The 22,839-nt window shown below is 34.6% G+C and overlaps 3 protein-coding genes, 1 long non-coding RNA gene and 3 pseudogenes across 6 annotated transcripts; 4 read left to right on the plus strand and 3 right to left on the minus strand.

Annotated features, from left to right (window-relative positions):
* Positions 1-7: 7 nt before the first annotated feature.
* Positions 8-1,191, minus strand: LOC106304659. Of its 2 annotated transcripts, XR_001262803.1 has the most exons (4): positions 1,078-1,191; positions 930-1,012; positions 683-802; positions 8-619 (listed from the first exon to the last, which is right to left on the minus strand). It is a non-coding gene; the product is annotated as an uncharacterized LOC106304659 (long non-coding RNA). The 2 variants fall into 2 exon arrangements; XR_001262802.1 differs by having other exon boundaries at positions 930-1,185.
* A 983-nt stretch (positions 1,192-2,174) lies between these two features.
* On the plus strand, positions 2,175-4,315 carry LOC106301835 (annotated as a pseudogene).
* Positions 4,189-5,368, minus strand: LOC106301836 (protein C2-DOMAIN ABA-RELATED 10). Its single transcript, XM_013738317.1, has 3 exons — positions 5,086-5,368; positions 4,801-4,896; positions 4,189-4,707 (listed from the first exon to the last, which is right to left on the minus strand). Exons 1-3 carry the CDS (start codon positions 5,197-5,199, stop codon positions 4,375-4,377), a joined length of 543 nt encoding a protein of 180 aa, XP_013593771.1. The 5' UTR covers positions 5,200-5,368; the 3' UTR covers positions 4,189-4,374.
* Positions 5,369-6,296: 928 nt separating this feature from the next.
* On the plus strand, positions 6,297-10,577 carry LOC106303046 (annotated as a pseudogene).
* A 920-nt stretch (positions 10,578-11,497) lies between these two features.
* LOC106303047 lies at positions 11,498-15,704 on the plus strand (annotated as a pseudogene).
* Positions 15,705-17,399: 1,695 nt separating this feature from the next.
* LOC106305144 (uncharacterized protein At4g22758-like) lies at positions 17,400-18,376 on the plus strand. The gene is made up of 2 exons (XM_013741512.1): positions 17,400-17,997; positions 18,083-18,376. The coding sequence occupies exons 1-2, from the start codon at positions 17,757-17,759 to the stop codon at positions 18,262-18,264; spliced, it is 423 nt and encodes a 140-aa protein (XP_013596966.1). The 5' UTR covers positions 17,400-17,756; the 3' UTR covers positions 18,265-18,376.
* Positions 18,377-18,648: 272 nt separating this feature from the next.
* Positions 18,649-20,286, minus strand: LOC106305342. 2 transcript variants are annotated; one of them, XM_013741722.1, is made up of 7 exons: positions 20,127-20,286; positions 19,943-20,048; positions 19,564-19,838; positions 19,382-19,487; positions 19,191-19,286; positions 18,895-19,080; positions 18,649-18,815 (listed from the first exon to the last, which is right to left on the minus strand). In XM_013741722.1, exons 1-7 carry the CDS (start codon positions 20,181-20,183, stop codon positions 18,697-18,699), a joined length of 945 nt encoding a protein of 314 aa, XP_013597176.1. In that variant the 5' UTR covers positions 20,184-20,286; the 3' UTR covers positions 18,649-18,696. The 2 variants fall into 2 exon arrangements, with proteins under 2 accessions (XP_013597176.1, XP_013597175.1); XM_013741721.1 differs by having other exon boundaries at positions 18,895-19,083.
* Positions 20,287-22,839: the final 2,553 nt, after the last annotated feature.

A 22,839-nucleotide genomic window follows, 5' to 3' on the forward strand; every position in this document is an offset into this window, starting at 1 on the left:
AGACTGGTGAAGTCACAGGTGAAACCAAATTTACACTAACATGTTCTCATCTAATAACAACATTCTTTTCCATACGTGAAGTCAATTAATACAGAATTTTTTTGAGAGATCATACAATACATTACAGCTACGACACATATATGCTAGCTAGATCACATAGAGAGGGAGCGGTTGAAACCAGACGTAATGGAAATCCCATGTACTACAACGATAAATAAAATACGTCGTTTAGAGTGATACTCTTCACAAGTTTAAAGTGAAGATAGATTTTAGGAATTCAAGTTTTGTAATCCCAGAAAAAAGTATGTTCGCTAATTAAGACCATCATTAGACTAAACATTGTAGAAGTATATACAGACACATATGTTCAGAAGATTCTTCAAAGATGCACCAAGAAAATTAGTGAATCTCCTATATATAGCATCGTCTATCTTACGTAAAAGTTTTGGGACAATTAGAAATATAGAGAAAGAGAGTCAGAGAAAGACCTGAGAAGCAATGTGATAGCTGAGAGCCTGAGATGATGGTTCATACTTTTCATCATTATCTTCCTCAGCTTTTGCAACCGAAGACTGAGCTTCAGACATTCACCTTTGCATTATCTTAATGTGCACATTAACTATAATAGGAAAACAAAGTAATATACAATTTGAGAGTCTGAATCAATCAATAGAATAAATACCTGACTCAAGGGTTGTCCAACTCTTTAGGGGAGCGCTCCAGCATCTGTTTATGTCATTCCGATCTACAGTCACGTTACCTCCATGGAAGCCTACACTCCCAAGTTTGAGAAGCTCTGTTTCTGGAGCACAATAATTGGAATTGATAAGATTTATAAGAAACAACTCAAGTACCACTATGGATCTTCTTGTTGCTGGAGTCAACGAAAATAGGTACATAAACTACATAAAAGGATACAAAGATTCAACCTTTTTGGATTTCTAGAGTTGTCGAACCGAAGCAAACGCAGGAGGAGCGATCTCCACCATGTCAGAATCCTTTGACGATCTTCCTAAAGATTGATTGCAAAAGTGATTCAAAGATGTAGTAGATGATTTGGAGTGAAGGAAATCATACCTTTTTATACCCGATGGATCTGGAAGAATTTCGTTTCGATCATTTCGATTGATGGAAGAAGGTGCAAGGACATGATCGAAACCCTCAACGAACCGAATCGTCACGCCGATTTAAATATATAAATATATCCATAGAAACGGCATAGAAACGGCAACCAAAATATATAAATATATAAATATATCCATAAGTTAAAATATTAAAATCTGAAACATAAGATTAAGATTAAAAACACACTTTATCAAAAATACTAGACAGCAACAAAATAAGCTAATCATCTAGTAGCTCATTTTTAAAATCCGGTTCATCTAGTGAAAGGTCAGCAAACTAGCTCCAAGAATCCTATATTTTCCATAGCTATTTTCACTTGATGAATTAGTAGATCCACTACCAATGTTGACATTTTCAGTTTGAGAATTCATCCTTTTAATCTATCTGAAATCACAGAAAACATATGATACAACAAGTGAAATCAGCAACACGAGAAATGATGTCACATATATTCGTATACAGAAAATACACAGAGAAAAAGAAAAGTGGTAAATGGCTTACAGCTGTGAGTACCGTCCTGGGTTCGATTCCCCTTGACCACCCAGAGCGCCTTAAGTGGTAAGAAAACGCAGATCCTGCAGGTCTCGTAGTGATTAGTCATTGGGCCTAGAAAACCTTTGGGATCACACTACGGTTATCAAAAAAAAAAAAATCAAAAAGTTGTATTAATGAAATTGAAATATAATTCAAACTGTAAACAACAAAACATAAAAATCAGAAAGAGACAAGAAGAACTTCTTACGTGTTGTTTCTTACACATTGTAACACCAAAAATCAAATGGATACGTCTCCTTTGTCTTGAAACGTTTCCGAGACGTCTCCGGTCACTAACCATACCCGTCCCCGGTTAGTCATGCCGTCCCGGGTTCATGGCACATGTGTTGGGGACGTTTCCCAGGCATACCCGAGCCGTACCGTCCCCCCGGCGAACCCGGTACGCGAGACGGCACCCAAGTGGCGTACCCGTGCAACCTAATGTATGATCAACACTCTCTTGATAGTAATTTTCTTCGACGTTTCATTGTTCTAAATATTCAGGGTAATATGAACACAGTAAGATCAATGGGCTACTAAAAACCAGCAAAACAGAAAAATTAGATATGGTATTACATAACCTATCTCTTTAGTAGGACCAAAGGATCTTGACGTAATCAAGACAAAAGCCCTAGAGAACTACTTGCAAGACACTGGACTGTACGAAAGCAACGAGGAAGCTCTGAGAAGAGAGGAGGTTCTTGGTAGACTACTCCAGCTGGATGACCTATCGGGAAGTGATACGCAATACCGTATGAGTGAGGTGAGAAAGGTCATGTGGTGATTGAAGGGTTAGTAAACAAGACTTTTTCGGGCCTTAGAAAATTAACGCACCGACCGTTTGGAACGGAATGAGGCCCACGGGACCGAGAAAGCAGGCGTGGATGGCCCGCTAGCCGTAGGCGGTTGGGTCGTTACAAAAGCTAACGCCAAGATATTCCCTTCGGCTCTTCTTACCGCCTGAAGGTACATGGACCTGGTGCTGATATAGAAACTCTATGCGTTGGACCAAGATACGCTACAAGAGGGAATGGTTTCTTTGGAGAGTTACACAGAATGCTTTCTGAGTTGCCTGAGGTGACAGAGCTCCACTCTGTGCCTGATGCTTATGTTCCCTTGATGGGTTTCAAACTTAATGGAGTTTCTATCGGTCTCCTCTACGCAAAGCTTCCTTTATGGATTATCCCCGAGGACTTGGATATATCGCAAGATTCCATTCTACAGAATGCTGATGAGCAAACTGTTAGAAGCCTCAACGGCTGTAGAGTTACAGACCAGATCTTCTGCTTGGTTCCTAACATTCATAGTTTCAGGACGACGTTACGATGCATCCGGTTTTGGGCAAAGAAGCGTGGAGTATACTCTAACGTATCTGGCTTTCTTGGTGGTATAAACTGGGCGTTGCTGGTAGCTAGGATCTGTCAGCTTTATCCTAACGCCTTACCAAACATGTTGGTGTCTCGTTTCTTTAGAGTCTACACTCAATGGCACTGGCCCAATCCTATTCTTCTTTGCTCTATAGATGATGAAGGTTCCTCCTTCTTAGGTCTTCAAGTTTGGGATCCTAGAAGAAACCCTAAAGACTTGTTGCACAAGATGCCTATCATTACTCCTGCTTATCCTTGTATGAACTCTAGTTACAATGTCTCTGCAAGTACACTGAGGATTATGACAGGAGAGTTTCAGAGAGGGAAAGATCTATGCGCAGCTATGGAAGCAAAGGAAGCTGATCAATGGGATACTCTTTTCGAGCCGTTTGCGTTCTTTGAAGCGTATAAGAACTATCTTCAGATCAACATCTCTGCTTCTAACGTGGAGGATCTGAAAAAGTGGTGAGGATGGGTGGAGTCACGTTTCAGACAGCTGATGTTGGTGATTGAGAGACATACTTATGACATGCTTCAGTTCCAAGACGATTCACGACCGCTAAAGTGTTGTCTATTCATGGGTCTGCAACGTAAACAGGGAGTGGAAGCAGTAGGACGCGAGCCGTTTGATATCAGAAGAACCATTGAGGAGTTTAAGAACACTGTTTACTGTTACATGTTGTGGGTTCATGAGATGGAGGTTAGTGTCAGCCATGTAATGCGAAGAAGCATACCGAGCTTTGTGTTTCCTGGTGGAGTTAGACCTTTGCGTAACTTGAAAAGAACGAGGCACAGCAAACGCAGTTCAGAGCAGATAGTTTCTTCTACTATTTACTAGTTGTGAAAGTAAAGCTGGGAGGAAGAGAAAGTTGGGAGATGATGAGAGACTTACCGATCAGTTAAGGAGCTCAAAACGTGTTGCAGTTTCAGTGCACGTAGAGAATGGGGAAGACGGGAGCCCAAACTCAGCTGCTGGATCTATTTGTTCAGCTCCTATGAAAGACTATTGTACAAAGGGTGCGGAAGAGAGTCATCATCCAGTGGAGAAGATAGCCACTCCTCAGGCTTCTCATAGTCTTCTTTTTATTCAAATTATTGTTTGTAGACCTTGACATACTTACCAAAACAAAACAAAAAGCACATGACATGTTCGCCTAACTTGCATGAAAATTTTGGCCATCTGAAATGTAAGAGATCCCAAGACAAAAATCGCAATACACAATCGAAAGACATTCAAATGGAAGAAAGAGATACAAAAATTCTACGACATATGGAAACAACAACAACAATAGTCAATAGATCAATTTCATTCAAACAGGTATACGACAAGAAGAACAACCATATTATTTTAGGTAGAGGAAGAGCCTCCACCTACTCCTTTGGAAGTGATACCTCTGCAACCAGCACCTTCATGCCATTCAAGCATGACCTCAATCTCGCCGCACTCGACATTGTTTAGCCTAAGGATCATGTCTTGCGTGATTTTACCATTGTTCCACACGATGCTGCTTTCGTCGGATAAACAGTTGTGCCTGGAGGGCTGAACCCTTTTGATAGCGCATCCATTAGGGAGCCTCAAAAGCTCCATTCCCATTTTGAGAGACTCTAAGTAGGGTTGAATGTCTAAGTTTGCATCTCCCATCTTGTCATCTCCAGTGAACTTGTCCCAGTCAAACACTGTCTGAACAAAAAAATTCAATAACGTCAACACCAATAAACAGAGACATAAGAATTTGTCTGAATCAATAAAACAGTCGAAGAGTTGTTGTGTTACCAAGCGGATAGGGACATTGGGATCTTTGATAGCAACGGTCATTTCTTCATTCCATACAGGATTGCAGTTTTTCTTCACCACTCGCGTCTTCAATGTCTGAATATTTAATTTAAAAACAGATACTTTAAAACGACGACGTTGGTATAGGTAACTGAAAATCTCGATGTGATTCTTTAAATATATTAATCTGAGGCTGAAAATGCGATTCTATCAAATTACAAAATTTGCAGGAGAAAGAAATGAGAATCACAAAAGGAAGCTGATGATGTTATCAAGAAGAGGAACCTGGTCGGCGACGGTGATAACAACATAAGGATCGCTGCTTCGATGGTCGCGAATGGCGAGATTAATCCCTCTTTTGACGTGGATCGTTAGCAATCCTAGAGGCCTTTGATCCATTGGATTTGATAAAGATTGGTGATAATTAGATTAACGGAGCTTTGGAGATAACGAGGAATGATTGGAAAAAGGAAAGAGACTTGAGGATGATGATTAATTGATTAGAAAGGAAGAAAGTGTTTAATGTTATCCTCCCCCTACTATTCAACACGTTCTTTCCAACAATTGCTCAATAATTTTTTTTTTTTTTAAAGGACTAAAACTATATGAAGAAAAGACTACCAATATTCAATTCCGAAACTTTTGCTTGATTTTTGAACGATATCATTTGACATTTGTCAAGCTTTTGAATCGGAACTCGAAATTATTAAACCAAATAATTTGCGTTTATTTTCCTTATTCGTTTGTTAATTATTTTCCTAAATAAACAAAGAAATTCCTTTTTTGTAAGTTAATTATTTATTACTAAAGTAAAATTATTTCTATTTTATCATTAATTTATTATTTTATTCTAAAATATTATATTAACGATTCTATTGTCCATAAGAAAATTATTTTTTTATAAAAATTCAGTCTTCCAGTTTTAACCATTTTATAACAATTTATGTCTAATGGCTCTAATTATATATATTTTCTAGAAAGTGTTTATTAAATCTACATTATAATGAAAATATATTTTAAGACTTGAAATTTCCAACTTTAGAATTAATAAAAAGGAAGAAAATAGCTGCCATCCAAAGAAAATTATTTTAAAACTTTTATTTTGGTGGTCAGACCATTTTATTCTTTTGTCAAAAGAATATATTTTTAAATTCAACGAGCCTTTTCAACCTTATTACAACCCACTGATCACATTAACATATTTTTGCTAAAGAATATAATTTTAAATTCAATGGCCTTTGACGATATCATAAACGGGCTTATATTTTGGTCGTGCCAAAGAAATAATAAAACGGACTTTTCTTTTACATAATGTGTGCTACACCTGAAGCAGCTTATGTTTGATTACGTTAGGTCAATCAGACCTAGTAGAGTGAAATTAGCTACCGCCCAATGGAAGGTAACTGACAGGGGCATGTTCTTGTTCTGTTCGTTCTTCTTCTTCCTCCTCTGATTCCTAATTGGGTCTGCAGGCCGTTCTTGAGTGCTACCATGTCATGGTGCTGAATACTCAGATAAGTTCCTTAACTGATGCAACTTCAGCTTTGATCCCAGGAAATGTAAAGCAGGTTTGTCCCGGGAATGTAGCTGTGTTTGATGATGGGTCGGTGGTGGTAGTGACCCACTCGGATGTAGAGGGCTATGATGATGACTCAAAGAGGATGATGTTGCTGGTAATGAGTTATGGGTGAAAGTTGTGGGGCTCAGGCTGCATTGGCAAGGATCTCGTAAAAGACTTGGTTTTGTGTCTGGGTATTGTGATTAAAACCTACCTAGTCCCTCATTAACCTTTGATGAGGAAGAAAACATGAATTAATCTTCTTTTCAAGTATTATAATCATTCTTTTGAGTTTGTGACCACTTCAGATTTATTAAGATTAAACTAAAAGTGTACTTGACATAACTTGAAAGACATAATATAATATCAGAGACAGATCTCAAGTCTCGTTTTTTAACAAAATGGTTTTAGACCATTTTCGGTAAGATTCTGGACGAAGACGTTCGTCGGAATAACTGTAGACACTATGAAATAGTGTAATTACTTGTCAAAATAAGATTGTTGTGAATGAGAAGTGGAGATCCAACGTAAGTGTTTTATAATTTATAAAACTTTAGATTTGGCTAAATATAAAACCTAGCAAATGTCTCACAATGAATAATTGGGTTTGAATGCGGATTTATCCTTAAATCTTATTCAAGAAAATTTTATATGTTTGTTTTCATATAAAATATAACTCATTAAAGAAACTGTTATTGGTGTTTGATTTATTCAAATTTACAATATATTTTCTTGAATGCTAACGTTATGAAAATGGTCAAAAGGAATCAATATTCTTTATGACATTTGACGTGATTTAATGCTCCAGTTATGAGTTAGTATTGGACTCTTTTTGTTGATTATAAAAGGGAAGCAAGTCATATTCTCTATAACACGCATTCATACAATCAAGAAACAATTCTTTCACTCGGAATAGTTATGCTAGTATTTTTTTTTTTTAAGTCTGAGAGTACAACACAAAATTAGGTTCGATAGATTCTGTTTTTTGGTGATGGTAAACAGAAACAATGCTGCAGTTGTATCCTGGGAATATGAGCGCTATGAAACCGTCACACTACGGGCGTTTAAAGATTTAAGGAAAGAGATTAACCATCTCGACTCTGCAATTCTTTTTTATTTTTATATTTCAGTATTGTAATTTTAATTTATGTTCTTATTATTCTTTACAAATATCAGTTGTCCTATGGTAGTAAAATAAGGTTCCTACGTAAGAGTATGGGAGTTAAAAAATATATAGTTATGATCAAAAATACATTTAAAAAATAAGATCTTGACAGTACACATGGCTACGGTTGTTCTTCATCAAGTTAATTCCATAGGTTTTACTCGTTGCCATTAGCATTAGCTTTAGAGGTGGATGCTTTTGCTGCCGCTTCTCACCAGCAGAAACTTCCGCTGCTGCTTCTGCCGCATCTTCTACTACTGCTGCATGTGCTGCTTCTTCTTCTCCATGTCCGTCCTGGAGGATGAAACTGCATTTAGAGGACTGACCTATTTCGGGTTGAGTTATTGTCGGAATGTTCCTGGTCTTTTCCAACAAGTGAGTTGATCTTGATAGGGAGGATGAGATATTATCACTAGGGGTGGGCAAAAAAACCGAACCGAACCGAGTCGAACCGAACCAACCGAACTAAAACCGATCCAAACCGAACCGAAGTCTATTTCAAACTATTCAGTTGAAGATTTTTCCAACTCGAATGGTTCGGTTCGGTTCGGTTTAAACTGAATCGAACCGAACCGAGAAACCGATGTGTTTTTGTAATTATTTAAATTAAAAATATTAGTAATACTAATATACTAAAATTCTAATACCAAACCATGTATTTTCCATTTTTCATTCATTGAGATATATTCTTCTAACCTAATATGTAATCATAAAAATATTTGATTTAAAAAAATCGAAAACTCTGTATTTTTATATTCTTATATAGGTAAACGTGGATGTCAAATCTAAACCTAAAACCTAAAACCTAAAGCAAATTTTATTAAAAACAAAAGTTCTTCTCCATAGCGTCACATATAAGATGATTCATTGCATGATTTTTAATAATGATATAAGAGACATTACTAATGATGTTTTTTTTTTTTAATTTTAGTTAACTTTCATTTGTTTTAATTTTATATACTCTTTGTGAAGTTTTAAAGGTTTTTGTTTTAGTTTTATATTAAATTTATTTTACATAATTTATGTTTTGAAACATAATTTTTCTTGCAAAAAAATTAAACTAAGAAGAACCTATTAAACTGATCCAATAAACAAACCGAACCGAACCGAATATAAACCGAACCGAACACAAACCGAACTGAACTAAACCAAACTAACTATGGTTTATTTCAGTTGAAAAAATACAAGAACCGAATTAACCGAACCAAACACGAACCGAACCGAGAAAATAACCGAAGTGCCCACCCCTAATTATCGCCGTTCACATAACCTAATTCATTTGTTAGACGACCATCAAATAATGCCACAAAAACGGTCCATCAATCTAATGGTGTTTTTCCACCAATCTTCTGATCAGCTGTTTAAAATTTTGCTTTACTACGTAGATACCAAAACCAGTTTTGACCTACCATTTCTCATTTAAGTAAATAATTTAAAATACCGATATAAAATAAAAGCCTCAAAAAATAGAAAACTAAAAACTCCTTACAAATGCATTCATCAAGGCATAAATGTTAGGAGGAAATGATTGGATTACTTTGAAATTCATGCTTGTTATGTGAAGTCTAAAGGATGGAACAAACATTAAGTGCATGCTACTGGCCACCTATACGTTTGACCACCAAATTAAAATACTATTAGTAAGAGGGGCATGTTCCAATCAATAGCGCTGAAGAAACAATTAAAAATGAGAACCACATCAATAGCAACAATTATAGTAGAGTAGTTATATATTCAGCATTCAGCAACCAAGCACAAATAATCGGACCAACAATAAGAGAGATGGCTGCATGCGGCTAAGAAAGTGATTCGCAACAAGAAGCCGTTCAGCCTGTTTTCATGGCTGTTCAGTCTCCCTGGTCAGGACTGCTTCAACATCATAACCATCGGATGCAAAACCGAAGGCAATCCACATGCCACTGTTGAAGGCTTAAAGAACACTTTGATTAACCATCCACGCTTCTCTAGCATCCTAGTACTTAATATTATATATCGTAACTAATGTTATTTTTTGCTTTAAAATTATATTCCTTCAGATTCATTTTATACGATGTTTATGTTGAATGCATAAATATTATCATTATCATTATTCTTTAAAAGATTGAATTGTTCCGAGTTTATAAACAATGCTAAAAATGATAAGAGATAAGAATCATATGGACAATATTTGGAAAATGTTCTGAAATTATTACATTGAAAACACAACATATATATGATCAAAAGAAATGGTACAATTATTTTTACTAAAACATTTTCTTAATCTAGTGTTTATTTATACCTTTTTAGGATACAGGTCACGGTGAGCACAAAATTAAAGCTAGGTGGATTCCTACAAAAGTAAAAGTGGAAGAGCATGTAGTTGTTCCAAATATAGATCAGAACATTGAAAATCTTGATCAGTTTCTAGAGTATTATACAACAAACAAGGCTATTTCTCCAATGGATAAGTCTAAAGCTTTATGGGAGTTTCGAGTTTCACCTAGTGAAACTGAAATATCACATGCTGGATCTGTAGCCGTGGCTAAGATTTCACCATTCTCTAGTTGATAGAATGGTGAAAAAAATTGTCTCTTATATCTCTTTTACTAGCTTGTACTCGAAAAACATGCGACCCAAGGCATTACCTATTTTCGTAGTCCCAAAAGAAAAGAAATACGACGCACGCTTGTTGGGAATTACATTAGTTACTTGGTTTGGTTCATAGTTTCACACTTGTGTTGTAATTTTCAAGTCCATGGTTATCGTATGCTTCCCCAGAGACAATGAAACCCCACTTAAGGGTAAACCAAGTGCTACAGTTAGCAAGTTTATACATCGAATTATTAGTTTTGATGATGTGAAAGTGGTCAAGAATGCAATGAATATAGTATGTTATGTTGCTTAATTATTTTATCACTATTATAAATTAATATTTTTTTAATGATGTTGATTTAATTGTCTGTTTTAATTAGATTGTAACTGATGTTTTTTCTTGGAATTGTACTAGCTAGTCTTTCACGATATTTAATAATACTATGCACTAAATTATTATCAAACATTATATTGATTAATTAAAGTACATAATCTTATTGTTTTGTAAACTAATGACTTCTTTTGTTGTAAAAGGGACTGACAATACATATACAAAGCTATGTAAAAAAGGTTTATCATCAATGTGATACCTGATCCTCATTACCTTTGTGATCACATCATCAAGTCTCTCCAGTCCATGAAATCGGCTGTTTTGGAAATGGGTTCTCACAAGCTGGAGGATCAACTATTTTTTCTCTCTTAAGTACAAATTCATGGATATTAGAATTTTAATTTCATGACAAAAGATACTTTTCTTCGAAATCTCATGAGAACATTCACAATAATCTATACACAGATTTGATCGGCTGATAGTTGGTGCAACTCGACTTAGATAATACTCTTTTCAATATATCATTATTATCGTCCAGTACATATCTGGAAACAAATCATATGGATTATATCAAAAGGGAAAGGAAAAAAAAAAACTACGAAGTCACTATAATTGACTCTGAATGATTCTTACCATGTATGAAACTTAGATTAATTTTCACCTATTGATAAGCCACCATAAATATTTTGTTAGTGTTGAAAATGTATATACATACATGTGCAGATAATAATGAGTGAAAATAGTTATTGAAAATAAAAACTATTAAAATTAAAAATACAATTAAGAAACAATAATATACTTTCCGTAGAAACTTCATAAAAATGAATGAATATTGGAATTTCATGAGAAAATATTCCTTCCATAGAAACCTCATGAAAACATCCACAATAAATAAACACACATATTTGGCTGATAGGTGGTGCATCTATGTGTAGATCTCTTACTCTTTTCAGTATATTTTTCTTCATGCATATATATGGAAACAAATCATATGATTATGGATCATACCAATAAATAGAGAAAGAAAAAAAAGATATTGAGTTAAATTTGGCCACACCGAATTATTCTTACCATGAATGCAAGTTTGAAATTTGACTTATCGGTAAGACTACCATTAAGGGGACTGTTTCGTCATATTTGGTTCTTTGATTATAAATTGTTCAGGTATTCTATATGCATTGGGACGAATGCTTTTAGACATCTCCACTATACAGAAAGATCAATTCTGTACGGGTTAAGGTTTTTAAAACGGCTGCAACGGCAGAAGCGTCCACCTCAAAGCGCACAAGGAGAAGCAGCAAAACTCACGAGAACATACATGCTACTGTTTTTTCTGCTTGTGCGTTTTGGTGTTTTTCTTCTTGTGCATTTAGAGGTCGACCCTGCTGTCCCTTCTGCCTTTGCTGCCACTGCTGCCCCCTCCGCTTCTTCATGTGCGTTTTGGAGGATGATCAAATGCAGTATCATGAATACATGGTCTATGATATTTGATCACTAAGGAGATGGTGCAATGGGTTTCTTGTTCATGTGACATGAGCGCAACGTAAACTACTCTTAAATGTGCAGCAACATCTGAAAGTAAATCCAAATCTCTAACTTATAGATTTGTTTTAATAGTTATATATTTTCTGTAGGTTAAATTTTCATGAAGAGATTTTCAATTTATCTTCAATTGCTCAGTATAAAGAAAAATCCTTCAAAGATTGCATACTTAGGTTTAATAAATGGTTTATAAAGCTGTATAGTTTTGCAATGAATTCATCTTTTAGAAGTCTTATCTTATTTTTCTACGTGATTTCTTCCTATTCATTTTTCTGTTTAGACATATTTTGTTTGTTTATGACTGTAATATTTCATTTCTTCACTCTATTTATGGTTTATAAGCATTATTGGTCAGTTGTTGCTGCTAAATAGTTTGCGTCGATCACACTGTCTAATTCAATGTTTATGCATGGTCGTGGCAGCATAAAATTAATCAAGCAGATGGCTGGGAAGACGATTGGCGTTAGGAACATAGAAGGAAAAGGAAGATAACCTTATGCTATACAGATCACGGTGAGCACAAAATTAAAGCTAGGTGGATTCCTACAAAAGTAAAAGTGGAAGAGCATGTAGTTGTTCCAAATATAGATCAGAACATTGAAAATCTTGATCAGTTTCTAGAGTATTATACAACAAACAAGGCTATTTCTCCAATGGATAAGTCTAAAGCTTTATGGGAGTTTCACCTAGTGTAACTGAAATATCACATGCTGAATCTGTAGCCGTGGCTAAGATTTCACCATTCTCTAGCTGATGGAATGGTGAAAAAAATGGTCTCTTATATCTCTTTTACTAGCTTGTACTCGAAAAACATGCGACCCAAGGCATTACCTATTTCGTAGTCCCAAAGAAAAGAAATGCGACGCACGCTTGTTGGGAATTACATTAGTTACTTGGTTTGGTTCATAGTTTCACACTTGTGTTGAAATTTTCAAGTCCAAGGTTATCGTATGCTTCCCCGAAGACAATGAAACCCCTCTTAAGGGTAAACCAAGTGCTACAGTTAGCAAGTTTATACATCGAATTATTAGTTTTGATGATGTGAAAGTGGTCAAGAATGCAATGAATATAGTATGTTATGTTGCTTAATTTTTTTATGACTATTATAAATTAATATTCTTTTAATGATGTTGAATTGTCTGTTTTAATTAGACTGTAACTGATGTTTTTTCTTGGAATTGTACAAGCTGGTCTTTCACGATATTTATTACTCCTTCCGTTTCTGAATAAGTGTCGTTGTAGAGAATTATTTTCGTTACAAAATAAGTATCGTTTTCGATTTTCAATGCAAAATTTATTAGTTTTATTCAGTAATTTATTTTTCTATTTGTTGAAATATGGTTAGGTGTATTGGTAATTGTGTTTTTATATAGGAAATATACAAAATTAATTGTTTCCTTAATCCGTGTGCACAGACCCAAAACGACACTTAATATGAAACAGAGGGAGTAATACTATGCACTAAATTATTATCAAACATTATATTGATTAATTAAAGTACATAATCTTATTGTTTTGTAAAATAATGACTTCTTTTGTTGTAAAAGGGACTGACAATACATATACAAAGCTATGTAAAAATGGTTTATCATCAATGTGATACCTAATCCTCATTACCTTTGTGATCACATCATCGAGTCTTTCCAGTCCATGAAATCGGCCGTTTTGGAAATGGGTTCTCACAAGCTGGGGGATCAAACTATTGTTTCGCTCTTAAGTACAAATTCATGGATATTAGAATTTTAATTTCATGACAAAATATGCTTTTCTTAGAAATCTCATGAGAACATTCACAATAATCTATACACAGATTGTTTCAAAAAAATAAAATAAAAAAAAAAATAAAAAAAAAATCTATACACAGATTTGATCGGCTGATAGTTGGTGCAACTCGACTTAGATATTACTCTTTTCAATATATCATTATTATCGTCCAGTACATATCTGGAAACAAATCATATGGATTATATCAAAAGGGAAAGAAAAAAAAAACCCTACAAAGTCACTATAGTTGACTCTGAATGATTCTTACCATGAATGCAACTTAGATTAATTTTCACCTATTGATAAGGCCACCATAAATATTTTGTTAGTGTTTAAAATGTATATACATACATGTGCAGATAATAATGAGTGAAAATAATTATTGAAAATAAAAACTATTAAATTAAAAATACAATTAAGCAACAATAATATACTTTCCGTAGAAACTTCATAAAAAGAATGAATATTGGAATTTCATGAGAAAATATTCCTTCCATAGAAACATCATGAAAAAATCCACAATAAATAAACACACATATTTGACTGATAGGTGGTGCATCTCTGTGTAGATCTCTTACTCTTTTCAGTATATTTTTCTTCATGCATATATCTGGAAACAAATCATATGATTATGGATCATACCAATAAATAGAGAAAGAAAAAAAAGAGATAATGGATCCTACCAATAAATAGAGAAAAAAAAAAAGATATTGAGTTAAATTTGGCCACACCGAATTATTCTTACCATGAATGCAAGTTTGAAATTTGACTTATTGGTAAGACCACCATTAAGGGGTCTGTTTCGTCATATTTGGTTCTTTGATTATAAATTGTTCAGGTATTCTATATGCATTGTGACGAATGCTTTTAGACATCTCCACTATACAGAAAGATCAATTCTTTACGGGTTAAGGTTTTTAAAGCGGCTGCAACGGCAGAAGTGTCCACCTCTAAACGCACAAGGAGAAGCACCAGAACTCACAAGAACATACATGCTACTGTTTTTTCTTCTTGTGCGTTTTGGTGTCTTTTTTCTTGTGCATTTAGAGGTTGACCCTGCTGTCCCTTCTGCCTTTGCTACCACTGCTGCTCCCTCCGCTTCTTTATGTGCGTTCTGGAGGATAATCAAATACAGTATCATGAATACATGGTCTAGGATATTTGATCACTAAGGAGATGGTGCACTGCGTTACTTGTTCATGCGACATGAGCGCAACGTAAACTACTCTTAAATGTGCAGCAACATCTGAAAGTAAATCCAAATCTCTAACTTATAGATTTGTTTTAATAGTTATATATTTTCTGTAGGTTAAGTTTTCATGAACAGATTTTCAATTTATCGTCAATTGCTCAGTATAAAGAAAAATCCTTCAAAGATTGCATACTTAGGTTTAATAAATGGTTTATAAACATGTATAGTTTTGCAATGAATTCATCTTTTAGAAGTCTTATCTTATTTTTCTACATGATTTCTTCCTATTCATTTTTTTGTTTACACATATTTTGTTTGTTTATGACTTTGTAATGTTTCATATCTTTCATTTTTAAACTAATATCAAATAAGAGATTCATACCTTTTTTATTTTTCCTCGCATGTATCAAATAAGAGATTCATACTTTCTTCTTACACAGACAAAAGAGGAAAATATTATGGAATTGGAAGCCTCGAGAGTACTCTCGTCAATGGAAAGCGGAAGTACAGTGCATCCTCTTCAATCCTGGACCTGCAAACACAGCTTGATGAAGCTCACCGCAAGATCGAGGAGCAGGCTGCCCAGAATGAAATCGCTCTCCGCAAAATCGAGGAGCAGGCTGCCCAAAACGCAAACAATCTCCGCATAATCAAGGAGCAGGCTGCTCATAGCGCAGAGCAAGGAAAACAGCTCAAGGAGTTATCTAGAGTGGACAAGTTTTTGACTGCAATAAATCCTCAGTACGTTGAATACGTTGCAGCTAACAAGTCGGATGATTAGGTTCTCTTATGATCAGGTGTTAAATATTTTGTGTACTTTGAAACTTATGATCAGGTGTTAAAATATTTTCAGCTTGTTAAACTCCTATAAGAGGAGTTCTTTTGTATCAAATGTTTTAGCTTGTTAACATTTTCAGTTTTTTATTATCAATTGTTCCAAACAATAAAAAACAGGAAATCAAGCAAAATAAAATTCAAATCACAAAATTTGGAAATAAATCTCGTTGTATAGTCGCTTATCAGTCAGTATTTAGTGCATAAATTAACCATTTGGCCCAAAAAACAGTAGCAATGTAGTTGCTAACTAGTAGCAAAATGGTAAAATTTAACGACTAATGACCGACTACGCTTTTACGACTGATTCCCGACCACTATATTACGACTGAGTTTACGACTGATATTTTCCAACTGATCTGCGGCGACAATACATGACCTTATTACGACTGAGTTTACGACTAGTCTGAATGGTGTTCCCATCCGCTATTACGACCTCATAGAATAGCGGATGGGAACACCATTCAGACTAAACCATGCAACAGTCGTAATAAGGTCATGTATTGTCGCCGCAGATCAGTTGGAAAATATCAGTCGTAAACTCAGTCGTAATATAGTGGTCGGGAATCAGTCGTAAAAGCGTAGTCGGTCATTAGTCGTTAAATTTTACCATTTTGCTACTAGTTAGCAACTACATTGCTACTGTTTTTTGGGCCAAATGGTTAATTTATGCACTAAATACTGACTGATAAGCGACTATACAACGAGATTTATTTCCAAATTTTGTGATTTGAATTTTATTTTGCTTGATTTCCTGTTTTTTATTGTTTGGAACAATTGATAATAAAAAACTGAAAATGTTAACAAGCTAAAACATTTGATACAAAAGAACTCCTCTTATAGGAGTTTAACAAGCTGAAAATATTTTAACACCTGATCATAAGTTTCAAAGTACACAAAATATTTAACACCTGATCATAAGAGAACCTAATCATCCGACTTGTTAGCTGCAACGTATTCAACGTACTGAGGATTTATTGCAGTCAAAAACTTGTCCACTCTAGATAACTCCTTGAGCTGTTTTCCTTGCTCTGCGCTATGAGCAGCCTGCTCCTTGATTATGCGGAGATTGTTTGCGTTTTGGGCAGCCTGCTCCTCGATTTTGCGGAGAGCGATTTCATTCTGGGCAGCCTGCTCCTCGATCTTGCGGTGAGCTTCATCAAGCTGTGTTTGCAGGTCCAGGATTGAAGAGGATGCACTGTACTTCCGCTTTCCATTGACGAGAGTACTCTCGAGGCTTCCAATTCCATAATGTTTTCCTCTTTTGTCTGTGTAAGTAGACTACAAAAACGATCGGGTAGAGCAGGTCGAGTTGGTAATAAGTTGGTTTCATTAAGGTCCCTAACGTCTTTAACCACGTTTTACCCGATTTTATATTTTAAAAAAAAATAAAAAATATATTCTTTTTTATTACAGGGTGAATTCAGCATTTCTAATGGAGAGGGAGGGGCATTTCGAGTTAAAGTCCGTGCCAAAGAGATAACAGAAAATACCGAATTGACTGAAGAGTAGGGAGACAGTTTCGGTGGGTTCAAAGGGTTTGCTTTACTTGCGGATGAAGAATCGCGCATCCTCCATTTCTCTCTTTCTTACCCTATTTTAACCCTTTCTACCCCCTCACACATCTCCTCCATCTCAAAACTTCCACTTTCATCCTCGACCTTCCTTTTTAGATTCTGAAACTTCTTCACCATCAGAGACTCTGTGTTTCCTTATTCACATCCATTTATTTCACCATCTCATTCCATCGATCCTTCAATATCTCTATCGCAGAAGCAGCGTCTTGAATGGTAGAAACAACTCCGACTACCAGAGAATTCATGCTCTCCCATTGCACCACCGCAAGGGCGAGCTTTCTCCTCCCTCCTCTCTCCTCCTCCTTCACTTTTGGCTCTTGCAAGGAATCCTGGTACTTCCGCTGCATCGGCGTCGACCCTTGAAGCAAATCAAACTCCCATCAAAAGTTTTATTTTCTTTTTTTTGGCGTTTATTGTTAAAGATGTTGCTGTACAACAACAACAAGCAGAAGAAAACACACAAGTCCAAGATTAACAGGTTCCTCGTTAGCATCAGTTTCTTAGGAAGTGCTGGACCCATTCGTTTTGTTGTTAAAGAAGATGAAACTGTTTCAAATGTTATTGATTATGCTCTCAAATGCTATGCTCGTGAAGGCAGGCTTCCACTAATCGGTTCTGATTCCAGCTTTTTCCTTCTCTACTCCCCTTACTATGCTGTTGAAGGTGAGATTTGAGTTTTTTTTACTACCCTATGTGTTTTGCTCATTAGTGGCTTTGATTATTTTACTTAACATTTTGATCATTTCAGCATTTAATCCATGGGGAAAGATTGGTTCAACCGGATCAAGGAACTTTGTTTTGTCTAAGAAGTTAGAAGCTCAGAACCTTGGAGGCTCTGTGGACACAACAACAACAACAATCAGGAAGACCTCTGGGAAATGGAAGGCATGGCTCAACAAGTCTCTAGGCCTTATGGTTCCTTCTCACTAGATCATAGGATCTCTGCACTTCTCTTTTTGGTTTTCTTGTCAGAGGAATAAGCATCACAAACACTTGTGCTTTGGTTTTTTGTTGTATTTTTCTACACTAATAAATGAAATGAGGTTCGATAGAATGAATATATGTTCTTTAACATGTTACATGTTTATCTTTTCTACATAGTTTCGGGTCTGGGACCAACAATGCAAAGCATCATAGGAATATATGTTCTTTAACATGTTCTGCTGTATTTTGCAACACAATAACATGGATTGAGATTTGATAGACTGAAATAACTGTTTAGCTATATGATAAAAGGAAAGCATCAAAGGAACATATGTCTAATGTGAGAATCTCATATCTTTCTCGATCATTTAATATGTTTTCTAGCAGTTATTGATTCTGATCATGCTTCTTCGTTGTCACCTCTCACTTGCTCCTTATCTATGCACCGTCTCTTGAGCGATTCAGCAGAAGAAGAAGGTCCTCCAACTTCATGTGCATCACTCCATTAGCATCTGGTCCCAAACGAGAGACTCGTGATGCTGGGCCAGTCTCCATTACTAAAAGAAGCAAAGACCAATGTCATTCTTCAACTTTTAGGAGAGCACACAGTGAGAGAAAAAAGATAAGTTTAATTACAGCTTTGATCAGGAGGAGGACATGTACGTTGTTGCTCTTGCTTTTTCACATTTATATCATTTAAGCTCCTCAGTATGAGTGTCTTACTGACCACTGATGTCGAAGCTGCCTTATCCTGTTTAACTCTCTCTCTCTCAGAAGACTTACAAGATCTAGTTTCTGTTGTGATCTGAGCAGTAGCCGTTACTTCTTCATCAGTCCCAAGACAAAACGAACAAAGAAAAAAGAAACTTTTAATCAGATAATGTCTTGCGTGACAAGGAAACTAGGGCTTGTCTAGGTTTCTAATTGCTTACTTGGTGCTTCTTGTTCACGTAACTTCCGCTTATTCTCGCAAGCTTCATAGTAGGATCTGAAGTTATCTTGATAGCCTTGTTCAAGACGATCCCAAACTACAAAAAAAAAGTATTTTATATTTCAAATTACTGAAACGTTTTGCCTCAATACCCGTTAATGGTTCTGTTAAAAAAGAAATCTACTTAATTACCTGTTTTGGTCGATTCAGGTGGGATCCGATACAGATCCGATAGATGTTTTACAGTTTCTTCCTTGCTCTTGTAATCACGCATACACTCCATGATCCTTCCATGAACCTGAAACAGAGCAGAGAGTAAGAAATTATAATTTAACTTCTAACTTGATTGATGAAATGAACTGATGGAATCTTACGTAATATGAGAACTCCTCCACGCTCTTAAAACCTCTAGGGACTAAGGCATCACCACCGTTAGAACCTTGAGGTGCTTGTGATGTTGCATCATCATCATCGTCTCTCTGGATATTAGAGCGACGGTGTTGATCTTTCTCTCTTTTATCCCTGAAAAACCTCGGTATAAGTTTGTAGCTCTCTATTCTTGAAGCTTCACGGATCTTCCGATAAGTCTCGCAAGATTTATAGTGGGATCTGAAACTCTCTGGATACTTTGCCTCAAGAAGATCCCAAACTACCAAAATAAAAGATTTCGAGTTACTCAAACGTTTTGCCTTAAGACACATTGATGATGATTCGGTGCGAAAAAGCAAAAGGAGTCTACGTATACGTACGTACCTATGCTGGTCATGAGATGTGGGATTTGAAACTGATCCGTTAGATGTTGCATAGTTTCTTCCTTGCTCTTATAGTCTTTCATGCATTCTTTGATTCTGTGATGAATCTGAAAAAGAGAGAGTGACTATAGTGAAAAGGTTTCGTGACTCCTACTTTTGGTTCTTGGATTGATGAAAAATCTTACGTATGCCGAGAACTCCTCCATGCTCTTACAACCGCCTGGAAGAGGAAGATCTTCCATTCTCTGCGATCTTTTCTTGAAGAATTGTTCGATCTGAGTCGTGAGTTCTTGGAGAAGAGAAGAGAGCTTCTGATTAACAATAAGTGGTAGAGAGGGAGAGAGAAAGAAGGCGCAAGGTTGTTTGCTCCTTTGATTTCGAGGCTTTTTAAATATATAAGATCTGCTGATTGTTATTTGAGGCTTTTTATGTCTCGGCTCATTTGTAACTGAAACACTACACTAACCGTAGTTCGCAAGAAAGTATCGTTAATCTCGGCAAGTAAAATGGCTACAATTTCAACTCCACCATTGCCTTTTTGTTTTACGGGGTGTTACTGGTTTGGGAAGTTTAGTGGAATTGAATATAACTGTAATTAGGATTCTTTTAATAGATATGAGTGGATTCTTTCAACTGATTAAAAGTAATACATCGAATCTAAATCAACTATCTAAAATTCAACCCAAATACTTTTTGTATTTGAATTTTGTTTCCATTTTATTTTATATACACTAAATTTTGTGTTATCTGTTAATGATCCAAAATCAATAATTTATAATTCACTGCAAATAATGTATATAGTGTAGTTGGAATTTTGTTTCGATTTTCTTTTACATACATTATGATGATAACAGTAACGAATGGACATATCATCTTTTAAGTTACGAAAGTCTCATCAGATTATTAAGAAAGCTACCCAATGTACAAGAACTAACAATTAAGAAAACGTGTAGCTTGAGTGGTGCATGAAAAGAGTGGTAAACATATTGACTTCGTGAATTATACATGTGTATTTTCAGTGATTTTTTACCTATTCAGTGGATTGATATTACTATTAGTGTTTGGCTTTCGAATATCTTTTGGATCCTATTTTTTTGTAATAAATGAATTCATTTTCTTAACTATACTAGAGTTTTATAAATATCGATGTCGATTTGTAAATAATAATATAGTTTGAATAGATTTTTTTGGTTTGATATATTTTACGATAATTTGGATTCAAATATTTTAAAATCGGATTAAAATAAATATAGAATTAAGTGTTTGAAGTATTTATTTAAGTTTTTAGTATTTATTTTTATTATTAATTCAGAATTTCATACTGAAAATTTTCATGAGTTTTCAAGATTTTCACGTTTTTTATTTTTTTGTATATTCGTTCAAATTCTGATAAAATTCAGAAAATATTGTTATTCAAAATATCATTTTATATCATTTATTTGAGTATTTATTTAGTTTGAATGTGATTCAGTCTCAACTTTTCTATTTGGATTTGGAATAAAGTTATAGACCTAATTGGTTTCATTGTTGATACGAAGGGCAACATTATAATTTAGGTTCTTAAAAAAAGGGAGATTGTCAAAAATATCATATATATAGTACCATTTTTCATATTTACACTAATCACTTTTACCATCATTTTTAATGAAAGTTAAAAAAAAATTATTAACCTTTTGTTTAACTAATATAGACTTAGGGTTTAGAATTGAGGGGTAGGATTGGATTTTTGGAATGTGAAATTTAGGATTCTAATAAATATTTAAAAAATATTTAAAAACGTAAAAAAATAGTTTTAAAAATAGTTTTCGATTTTTAAAAATAAATTTTGAAAAAGTTCAATTTGAAAAGTATAATTCGAAAACATAAATTTTTGCCATTTAATGAAAATGGTATTTTTGAAAATGCCTTTAGTGGTGGTAAAGATGAATAATAGTACCATGAAAATGGTAACCATCAAATTTTCTTAGAAAAAAATCTTAACATCCAAATATTATTAGTTTAATATATTATAAGTAAATAACTAGATTTTAATTAAAATTAAACAGTCAAACTAACTGGATGTTGTCAAGCGGAGGAAGAGGTTTCTATGAATATCTTTCAGAGTCTGATTTTAGAACTGACGGCTACCTTTTCCTCTAATTTTGTATTTTTTTATTTTTCTAAAATCATTAGGTACTTATTAGATCTTATTATTGGAGATGCTCTCAGTAATACTATTAGTGTGTTGACAAAAAAAAGTAATATTCTCTCCGTTTTAAAAAAATCTATATTTTCGAAGAAAAAAAATTGTTTCAGAAAGATATATGTTTCACATTTTTAATGCATAAATTAATTGTAAAATGTAAACTTCAAAAAACATAATGGTGTTTATAAAAAAATTATTGGTTAAAAATTGTGGGAAATAGTTGATAAAATAAAATAATGGATTAGTATCTAAAATCTGATATGTTTTTTTAATAAATGTAAGAAACCTAAAACATACATCTTTCTGAAACGGAAAGAGTATTATTAGTGTATCAAAAATGAATGACATACATTGAAAAAGTAAATATGAACTTTTTAGAAATAAATTTTTTTTCTAAAACATGAATCATTCCAAAACGAAAGGAATAAAAAATTGACAAATAGATAGGTCTGCAAACAGAGGAGATGTTTTCCAACGTCAAAATTATTGATGACACTATTTTGAATCTCACTGATTGATGACTTTTTTTGTCAACACGGATTGATGACTAATACTGTATAACCGTATTAAACACCCAATTAATTTTGGTCAAAAACTATATGATAAAAGAAAAAGTAATAAATGAAATTATTATTAAATGGATATGTTCGTCCGAAAAAAGTAAAAAATTACTAATAAAGAGCCGTACGGATATTGGATAAATCAGAATTAGG

Source organism: Brassica oleracea, chromosome C7 (assembly GCF_000695525.1).
Source record: "Brassica oleracea var. oleracea cultivar TO1000 chromosome C7, BOL, whole genome shotgun sequence".
Taxonomy (NCBI): Eukaryota; Viridiplantae; Streptophyta; class Magnoliopsida; order Brassicales; family Brassicaceae; genus Brassica; species Brassica oleracea.